We start from the raw sequence: 17,082 nt of genomic DNA, 5'->3' as shown, positions 1-17,082 counted from the left end.
AAAAAATAAAGAAATTAGTTAAATTGTGTCTTTGTTGTTGCAATGAATTCCATACTCATGGAAAGCCTGGATTTTTTCCCTTGCTGCTCACAGGAGCAGATTGATTCCACTAATCGGAGATGTGCCATTGTTCTGGACCCGTCAGACTGCTCATGTGTCTGCGGGTCTCGGTGTATTTTCCACCCCACACTGCCCGTCAAATTAAAATAATAACAAATTCAGCCACACCAACACTGCAGATCTCATAATAAACACACCAAAACTCAAGACATTAAATCAACACCAGCATTTTATTATTTTTTTTTCTCCAAAAGCATGTAAAAAAACAAAATTTAAAAACAAGAAAAGAATATGCACAAAATGATTGTGTATATCGTAGGCGTAGAAAGGGGGCGCTCACATCTGAGAATGTTCCAAACCACCACGAAGCGATAGAGAGAGGGGAGGGAGAACAGAGGAGAGAGACCGCCAACGCAGTCCTTTTTACTGTAAGGCCACCTCAATCCACAGGTCAAGTCTGCAATATAGACAATACACTTTCAAAGATGCATACATTTAAAATGTCTCCGTGACGACAGCCACTATTCAAAAAGGAAGTCCACATTAAAAGTTGAAATGACGCACAGATTTCACATGGAAACGTTACACTGCAATCATTCACCTGAGCCTCGTGGCACCAGTGTAAAGTGTACCTTGCCTGCTCGATTACACTTCGAGGTCGCGAATTTCACAGATTTTTGCACTTGTACCTTGGCGAACTGCTAAACAGAGAATGACAAAAGACGGCGTTTGTAGATACAATTCTCTTCGATTTTAAAGCATTCTCCAGCATCCAGAGGAACAGATTGAAATGACACAAAGGAAAACGCACACGGTTAACACAGGAAGAAGTATCGTACACACGCGGTTAAAACATGGCGAGATGAGGGAAACGTATCTGCTGGTGGAGTGGAGTGATCCTATGTTAAAGAGTGGGAATCCAGAAATAAACAGGTCTGGGTTTTTTTTTTGAGAAGGCAGATCAGGAGATTTCTTTGTTAAAGATCTGTGCATTCAATGAAAAAAAAAACAAAAAACAAAGCGATAAGGTCTGCTCTTTATATCTAAGGCTTCTCTTTTCTTTTTAAAAAAGTAGGAAATATCCATCTGTTTAGCTTTCTATTAGCATAACACGCTCTAATTCACAGTAAACCACCAGCCACAAAAGTATACTTTGTGTCATTCAAGTGTCATAGGTATTCAGACGCCTTCTAAAATGGGAAATTGAAAAATGGCTTTCGAGTCATTCTTGGTAAAGAATGAAAAAAAAACTAAGCGTGGAGATCTGATCTAACTTTGTGTCGAGTGGCTGAATGAGCTCAAAAGTGGCTGCAGCTGCACTGCAGACCGAGGCAACGAAAACTTAGAAGAAAGGCTATGTGGAGTTCATGATGGGCAAATTCTTTTTTTTTTTTTTTTACGTTACTGGTCACTTTCTCCAGCAGGGGGCGCTGTGCACTGGGTTTTTTTTTTAAATTTTATTTGCATGCAGCATGCAGGCACACAACACGGGGATCAATACAGTGACAGGCTCTCCGTCCACAGAACTGAGAATTTCATACCAAGAAAATAGGTCCAGTTTCCAGCTGCACTCAGCTGATAAGACAGGAGATGAGAACAGGAAGGCAATAATTTCAGAGAGGAAACCTGTCCACGCTTGCTGGAGGGGAACAAATAACCACGGACGGGACTGTCCGCGTCAAACCTATCCAGCTACACGAACACACACTCCGGTACAGCATGGGAATCATCACGAGACGGCAACGACCAACGAGTGGAAAACGACAGGGGGGACAGAGTTATGGGATTTCCTGTGAGGCCTTTAAAGGTACAGCATATCTTATATATTTAATTCAGAACCTTAAAAAAAAAAAAAAAAACAGTCAATACTTACTTACATGAATGTCTATGTGTTGTGCTGTTTAGCAGCCCCGGCCTGTCCAGTCTTGTGAATCCAGAATGCAGTTTGTTCTCAAGTCCAGCAAGAAAAATAACCGAAGAGGAAACACAAAAAGAAAGGAAGAAAAAGAAAATCCACTGGCATAACAGCCGGACTTGAGGACAAACTGCTGTGATTCACTTCGGCCACGCAATTCTCAAAAGTGGTTTTATTGAAAGTTCACGCCTTTAAAATCTGTGGAAAGCAAATGAAGCGCTTGAAAGTGTTTGCTTAAAATCACCAATAAATTTGTTTTGAAAGCTCGTCGTTCTTTATATTTTTTAATGATAGAAGACATCTGCACAGATAGATTAGCATTAGCAGCTATACCCGATTTTGCAGGGATCACTTTCCACAGCATACATTGGAATTATAGCTCCTGAATCTCTCTTTTCAGGAATCAATCTTGACTAAATCACCTGAAAGTGCCAAAACAAATAAGCGATCTGAGCTGTTTAGGATCCAACCTGCCTGCGAGGTTGATAGTGATCGATGTGTTTCTGCTTTGCACAGACTTTAAATGAGTTAAGACAGTGAAACGCGACTGGAGGAATAATTCTTTCAGGCACGTTGAACGGTTGACGGGGCCTTGGTTTTTCACTGATGACACTGGCGAACAAAGATTCTTTCTGATGCTGAAAACTAAAAAATCGGTAATTTATCCAGCACTTCGATTTGTCTTCACACTGAGAAGATCCAAATATCTAGGCGAAGGTAAAAGAATAAAAAAAGATGATTTCATTGATTTATACACTTTTTAAGTGTACTAACAGCCTTATTTGTCGGGAAAAAAAATGGCATATTCTGCCATGTAAAATCAAAGCTTGATCATACATTTAAAAACTTTAAAAGCACTATGAGGTCGTCCTGTTTTCATTTGTGCAAGAAAAATGATTGAAAACAAATCAAAAGATGACAATCTTGTTGCCCAGTGTTACCAACATCTGATGTGGCGTCAGCGAGACGAGAGAGTACAGTGCGTCGGGGAATGACGTTCACTAATCACTAGAACTACAGCTCTATGTACAGGTGGCGTACAAAACACAATCAGAGAAACGTATCAACATTACAGCCGTGAGAGCTCCACGCGTCGTGACATCGATCCAATCAGAACTCGAGTGGCTCCAAAGAAATACTTGGGGAAAAAGACGCACGGCGATGCGTCAGTGAAACAAACGATGGAAGAAAATCCGTACGGTGGCCCGGAAGGGTTTGGGTTTACTCTTATTGTCAAATAGTTTTTGTATTTGTATTCTGACATTGTTTCTATATGTGCTGCCGCTTGTATATTTTGTCTTCCTGTTACTGTATTAATATTAGGAATTTAGCATTTGTGTTGCAATTTATGTTTATGTCTCACAGCCTTTGGATTTGTGTCACAGTTTTCTGCGTTTGCATTTTTTTTTTTCCTTTTTGTTCTGCAGCTTTAGTCTTCCTGTCGGGGCTTTTGCTTTCTGGGCCACCGTAGATAAGGCTGTTCAGACCCAGTCGTACCGACACGCGAGGATGAGACTCGTTTGAAAAGGAAGCGATGACGGAACAAAGCGGAGACAGGAGAGGTGAGGTGAGGTGTTGCTGATGTGCACGGTTATCTTACAGTACTCTGTACCCTGTTTTTCCTCCAGCATCGTCGTAATACTGAGGACTGCGAGTTTGATTTGTGTTTTGTTAAACTAAGCGATGTGTTTATTTCTAATTGACCTGAGTGTATGCTCGACTGCAAAACACTGATGCTGCGTCACCTCTGATATGTTTGCCTGAGCATACCGTTTACATACAGAAAGGGTGCAAATTATTAGGAGAAACGAGAGAGAGAGAGAGAGAAAAAAAAGTGTTTGTCGTTAAACTCCTTCTTCATACCAGAGAAGGCTTTTGGTCACAATCAACATCCAATTCCAAAAGAGGAACTGGCAAATAAAAGTGAGAACGTAACAGTTTTTAAATCTAAAATTAACTTTTTGTGTTGTGGACCATGACTGGCCCGTGATTCTAGCTGTTTTGTGCATGTATCTGTTTGAATGGCATTTCCCAAAAAAAAAAAAAAAAAAAAAAAAAAAAAAGACAAAAAAGAAAACAAGCGAGTGGGCGCGTAGGCGATTTAACAGTGCCGCAGCATATGAGGCACGTGCTGATCGTGATGTGTTGGAGGTGTTAGGATGACGAGAAAAGAAAAGAGGTGCCGGGCCTGTGGCGACCCCGGCGGCCGGCCGGCAGACACGATCACGGCGTCTTTGTTATAGTTTCCGTCTCCTTGGAGGCCCAGAGCTCTTTGTGCTGCTTGCGTCCGAAGCCCTCGTCGTAGTTGCCTTTGCTCTTGAACAGCTGCTGGAAGTGCGGCTTGCAGTAAAACTCGCCTTGGAGAGCTGCAAAGGAGCCCAGGCTGGGAGGAGGAGGGGGGAACAGGGCGTTACATACGCATCCAAAACGGAAGAGAGAAGAAGACTTGAGCCTGACAGACAGTCACCTGAGTTTGGCGTTGCAGTGCTTGCAGCAGAAGCACGTCGAATGAAACACCAGGTTGTTGGCGACCAATCTCTCCATTGGGTAGACTGTCTTCTCACATGATGAGCACACTTCCTTCTGGGTCTTAAAGCTGAAGGACTGAACACACACACATACAGAAATCCTTCACAAACCTAACTTACTACCGTCAATGAGAAAACCCTGGGGGTGCACTGATACCTCGAATATGAGGACTAACTTTTGATACAAGCACAAGAAAATGGTGATATTTACCTTAGATCGCTGGACAGGTTTTTCTTCGGTGGCGTTTCTGGTGTCCTGGAGAGACAAAGAAAAATAAACAAATGAATAAAGAGACATCAAAACCTGTGTAGCTGTTTTCTTGCGTCATTCAAAAATCAAATATGAGTCTTCAGATCTGATTCCTCTCACATTACAAGCGTCAGAGCATCTCATTCCTGACTGGATACTCAGCCTTGTCCTCTCATTACCTTTTTTACCCGAGTGTTGAGGATTGTCAGTGTGATCCCCCCCCCCCGCCTCTCCTTCTGTCTATTGGCTCCATCTGTCTCTCTGCACCCCTGGGAGAGGATCAGGTGCCTTCTGTCTGCTCATGTGAGCCGAGCCGTGGGTCGATCTGCATGGAGCGGCCCTCAGCAAAGCAGATCAACTCGCAACCAACTGTCCGGTGAAGACATTTCACTCATGGAGCTGCTTCAGCGACTTAGATCATTTTATTTAATCAAAATAAATCCAGTTATTCTCACAGGAAGGTTACTATACTACAAATGTCCTCATATCCTAATTCTAATATTGTTGTAACACACAGAAGTTTTGTTTATTTTCCACATACAGCATAAAACTACTTCTTAACAAGCCACACGTCAAGTTATGCCAACAGGCCTCACTGTGCTACTTTTAGATCTGGTTTACAGTCAGAAGGCAGTAAGCTTTAAGATTTAGGTGTTCAAAGCTGTTCTGCAGACACCTGAAGGGGGAAATGTGTGCTACCAGACAGACTTGGTTATTTCATCAACAAAGATTACGAGAGAACAGGAGCTAGAGGATGGGGTGGTACAGATAAGTGCAAAACATGTGGCAATAAATGTAGTTTGTCAAGATCTAAATTGAAATTTTAATATGTGCATTCAGATTTTCACTTAAGAAAAAAAAAGAGAGAAAACCCTGCAAGTGGAAGCAGCAGCAATGCCTGCTGTGGGTTTCCAGTAGCAGCAGGCGTGATCGCATCTTTAAGCAGGACTAACGTGCAGCTCAGGCGGATAAGAAACAGACAGGGAAACATTCAGGACACGATCGCAGTAAACTCCCATGGAAGGACCTTAGAGCGGGGAAGAAGGGCCGTCTCTGTTGAGGTAGGGGAAAGTCCACTGCTGGCTTCGCTAATACCCGCTTACATAATGCACTGTGGTTAGAAGAGGAGGATGAGGAGGGGGAAGAGAAGTGAGGGGGCTCGGAGCCGCGAGCAGAGTTCCAAAGGAAGACTGACATCCAGACTTCGGCATCCGTTGTTCCCTCATTTTCTATACTGATTAACTCCAACCAACAAATCAACAAGCCTGATGGCCGAAGTAATAAGAAATGAGTGTATTTGTCTTCTTTGTGGTGAAAGAGCCACGATTAAACAGTCCTTTGAGGATGTAGCAGCCTGACTTGGGAATATTATCGTGATGAAAACCTTCATGTTGAATTTGCATCAATTACTGTGAAGGCAAGGCTGACTTAAGACCAAACAGATGACCATGAATAACCCCTACGGACTAAGAGAAGCACTTCCTAATGATTCACAATCAACATATGCTTCTCCTTCAGAGCTGGATGCTCTGGGTTATCCCTCTTGTCCCACATGAACTTCTGCACATTTTCATTCATTTGGAGCAGTGGCATCATTTTAAAGTATTCAGGAGGGTCTTTCAACAGTCTTGCCATGCTCCTTGTATAATGTGACTCTAAGCGTGGTGGTGATACAGTGTGTAAAGCAACATGAGACTCCTGAAGAGGTAAGCGCATGCTGTATACCAACCGGCCACAACATTATGAACACTGATGGGACAAAAGGACACCGGTTATCTCCTCAGAGCAGCTGGAGGAAGGAAAAGCACTGACAAGCTACAGGGTCACAGGATCAAAGCTCAATGATGTATGGGTATGCAGGGAAGCTTCACCTTGTTATCTCAATCACTGAAAGCAGGGGTATCAAACAAAAGGCCCAGGGGCCAAACCTGGCCTGCAAGAGGCTCCAACTGGACCCCCAAGTCACCGAACACAGCTACCTCCCTCATTGCTAGCAAACTAGCATCGGAACAAGAGCTCTAGCACTATCATGCTTCAGCCCCGCCTCCTCTCATCTATACATCAGACGTGAGTTCGCTGGTGATGCTCGGCGAAGCCCTCTTTGACTAATCAAATGGAAAAGATGGCTGTAATTTGCATACGCTTTCCGGCTGCCGTGATGCACCACTGAGCAGAAGGAACAACAAGGGTGTTGCCCGCACTTAAAGCAGCCGGATGGCATGCTCTTGAAATAATTGCTTCATCAACAGCGAGGCCAAACAGCTTCCTGGAGATGCAATCACGTCCAGAGAGCCGGCCGTCTCCTCTTCATCCCTGGCTCTCCCTCTTTACCTCAGTGGAAATGTTGCTGCGAGCTTATAGCAGCTCACACTCCTCTGTTTATCTGGAGGGCTGCATGTTGGACCACTTCCTGTTGACACAGCCGACTGCTGAGACAAGGTCTTCTTACACTTCGACACCACTGAAACTCCAACTTTGTGTGAGTTTTGGCCAAATATTTCAGCTCTTCGTATGAAATCAGAAAACTAACGACCAAAAAAGTAGGGGCGGAATAAAACAAAGTTGTAAGATATGTTATCATGTTGGTGTGGGCACGTGCTCAAAAACCAAACACACACACGCACATGCAGATATGCAGGAAGACTTCAGATTAGCTTGTGCCATCTTGTCTCTGTTTGCCTTATATGTACATGAGTCTCAGCTGCCACAAGACAGACTGAACGTGGCAGGAAGTTGTTGTGACACATCTGGTTTACTGCGTCTTGCAGTGGAGTAGCAAATGAGGACGACGCCGATTCAAAACCCGAGCGGCTTTCAGCACCACGGCGGAATGAACGAGGAGAAACGGATGATGTCTGAAGAGAAGATAGCAAACTGAATGTAGGATGTAGGGCATTAGCAGAGTTTCAAACAGAGCTGTGACTGCCCAGCACTGTTTTAACCGTGGAGCGATTAGACATAGCAGCGTGTGAGAAGCTCGAGCCAGCTGGAGTTTGGTCTTCTCCACAAACAAAGACCACTTTCACTCAAGTGTCCAAATCTTCTTGCAACACAGCTTCCACTGCGAGCTCCCAGCATCAGTTTCTCAGCACAGTTTCAGGCGGCGTTCACACTTTCCTGCTCAACTTCATCAGACTGCTGCACTGAAGCAGAGATATTAGAAAAGGAGGCTGAGATCTGGGTCTGACTGGCAGGATTTACTCTTTTACACTGATTTTTTTTAGACGTCTTTTTAACGTGTTTTGCGCATAAAGAGACTTTAGTCACTGTGAGAGGAAGACAGATTTTATCACCCTCATAATAAATAAAAAATATTCAACAGACAACAAGATGAGTCAACCACAGAGGGGTTGTTGAACAGAGGCAGAGAAAGAAAAAATGACTTCCTGAAAAGAAATCTTCAGAGAGAAAGTTACAAATCGATAGACTGAGCAGAGTGATTGTGTCTGTTCATGTTGAAGCCCTCTGATGGCGTAATGACCCACTGAAAACATATCCTGCTACTTGTGAAACATTTTCCCACACCCATAATCCGAATACTGAAGATTTAAAAAAACGATGGAAAAGAATAACAAAATATAACAAAGAGACAACATGCAGCCATCTTGGATAAAAGAACACTTAACTAAATGAATAAACAGATAGATTTATATGAAGTTCCAGACTTTTCTTTAAAATACAAGCTGTGGGAAACAGCAGAAAAGCACAAGTAAATATTTTTTGGTGGAGTTTGGGCTGAAGTTTAATCTTTCTCACAGTCTGCTCAAATTCCCCTAAAATTGGGGGAAGATTTAATAGTAAACAGCTAAGATGGCATAAAAATAAAGAGCATAAATTCCTCTCTTGTGGAAGTCAAACAGGCGCCTGGACTACAAACCGAGCCCTGATTGTCTGGACCTCAGTGTTTAGCGGAGCTGTCCACTCATCTAAATCACATCCATTTAACCCCCTACAACAGCTCCACAGACACTAGCGGGGTTGAAGGTCGGCGTGTAAATATAGCTCGAATGAGAACAACAGTCGTTCTTCTTGTACTGCTAATGAAGACAAGGCCTCACTGCTTCGCACTTGATCACCGTTACCCACAGCGCTACACGAGTCTCTGCAACAGGCCCCTACAAGGGAAGGCAGGCGGGCAGGCAGGCAGGCGCTGCTAGCAAATGTCTTATGTCGCTTACACAAAATAAAGCCTTCCCACTCGATGTCTTCTTCCTTATTTTGAAAAACGCTGTTTAATCGTTTGGCACAACTGACTCAGCTGAAGGTTATTCTCCAAACACATTGGTGAGACGAAGCCCATTTCTCAGCAACAGGTTTCCCTTTAATCATAAAAAAATAAATTCCAATCTCGCACTCGTTCCTTCGGGGAGATAACATCGGACTGTGTATAGCGCTTTTTGGACCTGCAAGTCATGGCGGAGATCCAACCAATAAAACGGCTGCTGCAGGGAGGACAAACAGCCTCATTTTGACAGTAATAATCCATCAGCAACTACGAACATGCAGGGACAAGCTAAGCAGCGAAGAAGCCTCTTGAGGGAAAAACAAGCTTCAGAAAGACGGGAAAAGTTTTCTGTGGTGGAAAAATCGCTCTGCGTGAGGTTTTGACGGCTCACTGGTCAGAGACCAGCTGGAGATTCAGTCTGCGGAGTAATCACATCTGGCCGGGTGATGAGGCGCTGGGTCAGCCGCCACTTCTCTTCCTCTTTTCAACTTCCTGCGTAAGGCCAGCAAGTGACGAGGCACTTTTTCACTTTTTTTTTTCCTTTTCGAGGTTTCTCGGGCTTCCATCGCATGTCTGCACATCTGTGCTGTTTCAGTTCCCGTCTGCTCTCCAGACAGATCGTTCGACGAAACTTTAGGTGCACAGTTCAACATTCATACACTTGTGTGTAATGAGCAGATGATACGGCAGCAGCCCAGCGTAGTGAGGCACGTGGATAAAGTCAAGGTGGCCCAGAGTTCAAAGTTTGCTTCAAAATTAGGAGGGAAGGTGACCTAACTGGATTTTTAAGGTTAGAGGAGAACGGTTAAACTGGTTTGGGAGAAATTATAAGGAGCAAACAACCACAGGTTATGTCAAAGGCATGCAGAATATCTGCATGACTTCGTCTCTGAAACGAGCGTGTGTTACTGACAGGACGAACCAAGTCACTTCTCCATCTCGTCAGACAACAGGGTGAACTACAGCAGCAGAAAAACAGCTAATGAGGCTACAGTTCACTCACTGGACACTGGAAGGCTGGTCTGATGAGTCTGCATTTCTGTTCCACATTCAAACTGTTGGGTCGGAACTTGGTGGGAACATCACCAAGGCACTAATCCGTCTTGTCTGGACCCGGCCTCCACAGCCACCAGATCTCAGTCCAACAGAGCCCCCGTGGGAGGTGGGTGAAACAGGATATTGACATCGCGGGTGTAGAGTGAGCAGGATTAGTCAGGATAACGTTTCCACATGCATCCCCCTGCTAGCCAGTAACACAAGTATAAGTCAGTTACACCAATTAGAGCTTAATTCATCCACAAGGCAGCCCAGCAGTCCGTGGTGGCCATTACTGCTAGTGGAGCTAGCCGCCATCGGGCTAATTTGACAATGTTTATGCAGAAACTATGGAAAGCAAGCCTGGTCTGAAAAAAGACAATGTAAAATATACTTAGACTTCAACTCTGCTGAAGGGAAAGGTTTCAGTAAAGCAGTGCAATACATTGAATAAACACTGCTGAATGTTTTTCTGTTTGCAGCGTATTGTCTGATTTTAGACAAGACAATTTGTCTCAATTGTGTTTTATTTAGTGGACAGAAAAATCAGGAGCACCTCTAAGTGTACTGTTTGACGATGCCTTCTCAATATGGGACAAATCTCAGAGGAAGGTTTCCAGCACCTCGATGGATCTAGATATCAACAACGAAGACAGATCTGAAGGCAAATCAGGACCAAACCTGCTACTCGCAAGGCAAAGCTGATGGACACACCTGAGAGTGTGTAACAACATGTTAAGACCTGAGGAAGTATTTGTAAGAGCCCACTGAAAAGTCATTTTATACTTCTACTTTTCAAACTTGACGCAACATGATTGCACCTTTTTTCAAACTTAATTATGTCAATTAGGACGTATTCTGAGTCACAGGTTTTGAGAACAGTGACACCATTTTTAAACATGCTCACTTTACATCAAGCTTGAAAACACTTATCCAAGTTTGTATGAGTTCATGTGGAAGGCCGAGCACTTGACCACCGTAAAATAACCAGAGCATTTCTGATATTAATGATTTTGGCAGTTATCCTTGCAATTGAGAGACAAATGTAGGTTTCATAAGATTTAACCTACTTCACCAGCTGAAAACCCAAAGTTATTCACTTTTTGCACATATGAAACTGAGAGAATCAGCAATTAATTCCACTTCAAAGCTGCAATCAGAGACCGTTTGGCACATTTGCCTTAAAACTGATTAAATTAGATTAGTTTAGATTAACTATTTGGCTATCAACAAAACAATTAATCCAAACCATTTCAATATTGCTTGCGGCTTTGGTAATTCAGCGCTGAGGTTCCCAACCGTTTTCACTTGGAGCCATCTCGAATTGCCTCGAGGACAAGAGGACAGGCTAGAGCCCTCTGATCTTATGAAACATTACAGTGAAGCTAAACGCTGGTGGATGTACTCAGGATCCTCAACAAGGAAGATTTCCAGGAGGAGTCTAGATTCTTGAACATGTCTTCTTCCGACAATCGCAAATTTCATTTTCATAACCTTAAGGCAGGTAAAGTAGGGTGATCGTTCTTGGCGCACATGTTGAAACTAGCATTAATGGTTGAACTTTGTATTAAAAAAGGGTTCTGTTCAGTTGTTCGTCTTTGTGTATTTGACTGCATTCACATTTAAAAGCACTGAGATGCGCTGACTACCATGCCACATGTCCATCAAAGCAAATAAGTCTAAAAGTCAAATTCAAAGCCTGTTGTTCTACAAAAAAATGTGTGAAGTGTGTAATTTTTGTCCAGTAATGCTGTGTTCAACCCTGCGATGCTCGTAAAAACACGTGTGTGTGTGAGGCTGGTATGCTGCAGCAGCTGGTCTGTTTATGTTTTCCTCTCGAAACCGACAGGAACAAAACGTGACGGCCTGTTAAAGAATGCACTGAAGCTGCGGAGCCTGTGATGGCTTGACGTGGCGAGGAGCCACGGCCTCGTGGGAACTCGCTGAAGAAACAGCTGGGAGCGTGTTCCCTCCTGCTGGAGAGGAGGGAACCTTTTCCCAATCAGATTTCACCTCCAGGAGTGGATTTTTGAACAGCATGCCTTATCTCGTTTGGAAAAAAAATAAAGCTTGCACGCTTACATGCAAATATGTGCTCTGCAATCCCAGAAACATTTCCATGGCAAATGTAGCAATGACCCACAAAGTACCTGTTAATTGTCAGGTTTCTATCCTACTTTTGTCAGCAGGGTCTGTGTATGTAATAAAAAACATTTTCTCGCAAAAATCATGTGATAAACATCTCTGCACATGTCTGTGCCAGATTGCAGGGAGATATGTTTTTATGACTCTTGTTAGATTTACTTGGGCTTGACTGTAATTTGGGGTAACTTTCTTGGCTCTTGTTGCCTTAAACTCATGCCCTATCATGCCTGGCAGATAAATTCCCTGACTCGTGCAGGCTTGCTATCTCGATTCTTGGTGGACTTTCTCTGGAAAATCATTTTTATCTGCTCTTGTTTTGGTGCCTGACTGAAACCTGCAGATAACCATCAATCTTTGGCTACTTGGATCTTTTAGCTTCTGGGAGAGACACAATTTCCAGAATTTCATTTTATATTAGCAAAAAAAAATAAAGCCACCGGTCATGTTTCTTTGTTTATATCAGATAATTACATAAATAGAAAAGGGAAGTAAGCTGGGTTTGTCTGGTAAAACTAGTGTCCAAGTTGGTTTTGAGAGTTAAAGAAAGCACACTACTCATTTACCACAGACAAAACAAGTGGCATGTTTGATGTCTGCTGCTGGCTGGTCATACTATGGAAAACTCAAAAGTAGTTTGAATCAATCTTGTCTGAGGTCTTTGGCGAGCAGACGACTGCTGACAGCCACAGAAACTGAAAGTAATGTCAGTTCTCATGTGTTGCTTAGGTCGGAAAAAACTGTAAGAGCCACTTTAAATGTCGCCGTGAGAGGGACCGGTGTCCAGACTTTGTGAATTACTGGCTTTTGTCATCATGCTGGTTTGCATTGACTCAGCAGCCAAATCTTTTGTTGCCACCCATACATCAGATTCCGGGGAGGCTGCGGCATACCTTGTTAGGAAAATGAGCTAAATGAAACAAATCAAAGCGAAAAGGAATGTGCTAAGACTTTGAGTGCAATGTCAGGGCTGGAGTACTTCCATACAGGGTTACAGAGTCTAAAGTAAGCATTGTAATTCCCTAGAGGAGGCGAAAGAAAGTAAAATAAATAAATCGTGGCTTCTTTTAAAATCTGGGGGCACGGCGATGTGTGCCAAACTGGCAGCCGGACATGTGTCCGACTGACTGGAAAATAATGACCTCCTCCTCCTTCACACAAGCGATTTGGCTTGCAAAAATGTGATTCCTGTGCAGAGCGACACACAACCAAACCACGAAGAGCAATAAATCACATGTAAAAGAACAGCTTTACATTTCCGATTATGAAAATCACAGCGAGGTTTCTACAACTAGATTAGTCATAACACAAAGAACGACTGTAAACATGGGGAAAAAAAAGCGTGCAGAAATGTTTTTCACCAGTTCTGCATGAAGCTTGGATTTTGCAAGCGACCCATTTAATATTGTTCTGCACATGTGACAGCATGAAAACATCCACCCCCCTCCAACATATGGCTCATCAGATCAGGTTTTCTCTGTCGTTAATGGTAATTGTTTGACAGAAGAGCATATGGTTGAACAGAATAAATGTCAGCGGTCCCCGCTGAGGCTTTGTCCGTCCACTGTTGCTTTGTGCGACGCCGCATTATTTGCTTTCTGGACAAACAAGCCTGACAAACTGCAGCGACCGGCTCCCAAATCCTCCAGAGAGGAGTGAAGCGGGTAGCAGTGTCAATCCGTGCCCTCGGCTCGGACTGAAATCACAGCCAGCGCGACTTCTGATGGGAGGCAGGAAATGAAAACGACCATTTAAGCCTCGCCGCCATATGCCAGGGGCTGTAATTACTGAGTCCTGAAGCTACGGCGGCTTGTTGGACGGAGAAAAAGTGGTTTCACCAGACCACATGGTGGTTTGAAAAGTGCTCGACAACACAAACACAAGCAGCACATTTGTACACGCTGCCACTCATCTATTTGGCAGGTGAGATTATCACACTCTCCAGGTTTTTCCTTTTTTCTACCATCATTTCCTCAACAACCAAAAAAACCCAACTATATTTAGCTGCTTTTTTCTTTAATATCATTGCATTCATATGTCAATTTTGCAAGGGAAATGAGAGAAATCACCAGTGGAGACAAAACTAATATTGATGAGTTGGTTTGACTGTTTTTGGTAAAACCTGTTGACCGTAATGTATTACAAGCTGCCTTCAGTGCCTTGTTTAAGTAACCAAGCACAGAATCAAAGAAACAATGCAATATCCAATTTTTATTGCGGAATTTTAGGAATATTGCTTTTAACACAATAAAAAGTAGCTCACTAAATATTCTTTGATCAGTTGATGGGTGAAATATCTAGCTTATTTTGTGAGATCAACCAAATGTTTTGTCCTCTCCTGTCCCCAAAACAAAAAGAAAACTAGAAAACATTTGGAATTTCCACAACAGCGAATCATAATCTATCACATTTCAGTCTGTGTTTTTATTTTTTTTTAAATATATTGAGCAAATGTAGTCTCCATCTAAATACTTTAGCGTTATTACCTTTGAGAAGGAAAGCAAACTGAGAATAGTTACATTTGTAAAACATCTGATTCATATCAGTCATTGATTTGATTGAAATCAAAACTTCAACCCACAAGCAGAAGATCAAAGAGGGGTTAAGAAACCAAATATCTACATTTATAGAACTAGGTTATAGATTCGAGTTTTTGGGGTTTATATGAAAGTAAAGCACTCACAGATAAACACTCTATGATGATGAAAAATGTTTTCTTAAGCAGGTTTATGTGTCTTGTCTTGCCCCCAGCTAGAGTTGTAGCCAAAATATTTCATAACCAAAAGGGTGAAGAAAAGAAGGTGGAGATTCATCCTAACAAGAGTCCATGAACAGAAAATATCTATATTTTGATGACATAACACATATATAACAATGAAATTAAGAGCAGGTGGATGTAGGGCTGCAAAGTATAAATTACTGAATATGCAGTGTTGGAGTTTTGTGACTCCAATATGATTTACAATAAATATATATTTTTTGGGGGGATACATATACTTCCAAATAACAGTGATCCTTGTCTGCTTGTATTTTCATTATATGCAACAATGACGTTATGTTTTCTTTATTACATAAAAGCAGATCAATTTATTGCCTTTAGTCATTTTTCCTTGATTTAATATGCTTCTGACATGACTCTTGGCCATGTCTGATATAATATTTAAATAATTTAGGGGTTGATTATACATGCTGCCCTACACATTACATGAAAATATGATTTAATGCATTAAATTTATGATGCCAAAGTTCAAATCGCATGACGATAAATTCACAATATCTCGGTCATCCCTTGTTCCTAGTGCTACTTAGAATACCATCACTGTATTTTTTGGTGTCTTTGTGTTGTTCATTCATTTCCTACTCTTAAACAACGAGCAGCTATTACACATTATTTACTAACAGCAGCACAAACAAAACACACCTTAAAATACACAAATACATGCCTTATATTAAACAGCCACACATTAATTTACATGTGAAGGAAGTAAATACACTGTAATTAAGAATCAGGGCCTGGTTAGATAAGATAGGGAGAATGGAAAAAGGAGTTTTGACGGATTTAAATCGTACTGTCAGTGGATATTAATTAGCAATCGAGCTAGCTAACGAGCCCCCGTTGTAAGAAGCGGCGCACTGTTAGCATCGCGAGGAACACAGCGGGCATTTTTAAAATCCCCAGCTTGAATAGATTAAAATCAAAAAGACTCCGTTACAGATTAACAAAGCAGGTCCCGGACGGCTGGAGCCGCCGGACACCTTCACCTCACCTCATCCCTCTAACGGGAAAAAGAAGGTGAAAGGAGCGGCGGCGGCGGCGGCGGAGGAGGGGAGGGGGGAGAGGGGGGAGGCTGCGGTCACACACACGGTGCAGACCGGTGAAAGCACTCACCATCTGCGTGATAACACGGTGTCCCGCTCGCTCAGTCGCCGAAGGCAGAGGATGTTGGGCTTTTGATGCAGGCGCCGCCGGCTCCGGTTGCCAGTGAGTTATTCAGTGTGCTCCGCTCCGCCGCTCGGCTCCGTTTAACAGCTTCTTTTCTCTCTCTCTCGCCGACAGGAGCTCTCACGCGATTGGTTCACATCCGCTAACGAGGCGTTCACTTCCTGTTGGACAGATGAATACTAACTCTTACGAGGAACTCCTGTGTAATATCACATTACTCAACAAATTTTAAAACTAGCCAAAAGTTAGGTGAGTACGATCATATTCTTTCAGTGTTTAAAGCTGAATATATTTTTTTAAACCTCTTTTAATTGCTTTAATTTTCAACACTTTTGTTCCGACATTTGTGCTGAGGAGGAAGCACAGACTTCCTACTTTCTTGTCTGCATGTGAACGTCACATATTTGGTGAATGTCTTTTAATTCTAAAAGGAATAAAAGAATCTACAATATTATGAACAGAGCGGCATTTGAATAAAGCAATGATTTATTACGACAAATAGTACACATCATTATTTGCCCTAACAATAGCGTTTCATGTAATGTTCTATTATCTATATATCTATTCTTTAATGTAGTAAAACAACGTAAACATTTAAAGATCCTTTGTTACAAGCAAAACGTCCTAAATTCAAAAATTCCAATACAGTGAGAAAAAATATCGATAAAAAAACCTCTCGAAATTTACCATTGATTTGTCTACTCGGATCATATATAATATCACAATCAAACAGTTTGACATTTCAACATTTTAGGGATGACCACTCAAATCAAAGCGTTAATAGATTTTAACTTTAAAACCTGTGAAAGTTACGTTCGGCACATCTTGTTCATCCAGCTCTCCTGCAGCTTAGTTGACTTTATACTGCAGAAGCACTAGTTTGATGAAAACTTTTGTATGGGGTGCTCTGGGCAGTGTGCACTGCATGTGCACAATCAGTTAATTATAAAGATATTACAGTCACTCATTCATGTGAAATTTATT

The 17,082-nt window shown here is 42.4% G+C and overlaps 1 protein-coding gene across 1 annotated transcript; it reads right to left on the bottom strand.

Annotated features, from left to right (window-relative positions):
• Positions 1-582: 582 nt before the first annotated feature.
• limd2 (LIM domain containing 2) lies at positions 583-16,199 on the bottom strand. Its single transcript, XM_030088630.1, has 4 exons — positions 16,045-16,199; positions 4,715-4,759; positions 4,443-4,579; positions 583-4,358 (listed from the first exon to the last, which is right to left on the bottom strand). The coding sequence occupies exons 1-4, from the start codon at positions 16,045-16,047 to the stop codon at positions 4,199-4,201; spliced, it is 345 nt and encodes a 114-aa protein (XP_029944490.1). The 5' UTR covers positions 16,048-16,199; the 3' UTR covers positions 583-4,198.
• Positions 16,200-17,082: the final 883 nt, after the last annotated feature.

This window comes from Salarias fasciatus, chromosome 4, assembly GCF_902148845.1.
Source record: "Salarias fasciatus chromosome 4, fSalaFa1.1, whole genome shotgun sequence".
In the NCBI taxonomy this organism is placed as follows: domain Eukaryota; kingdom Metazoa; phylum Chordata; class Actinopteri; order Blenniiformes; family Blenniidae; genus Salarias; species Salarias fasciatus.
Note: the sequence above shows the minus strand (reverse complement) of the source record. Positions and strands in the feature narration are given on the sequence as shown.

Bases quoted from the DNA above. Each gene is read 5' to 3' on its own strand.
- limd2 (XM_030088630.1), bottom strand. The intron at 4,580-4,714 runs GTAAATATCACC...GTGTGTGTTCAG, and splicing joins AACCTGTCCAGCGATCTAAG to TCCTTCAGCTTTAAGACCCA. The intron at 4,359-4,442 runs GTGACTGTCTGT...TCCTCCTCCCAG, and splicing joins CACTGCAACGCCAAACTCAG to CCTGGGCTCCTTTGCAGCTC.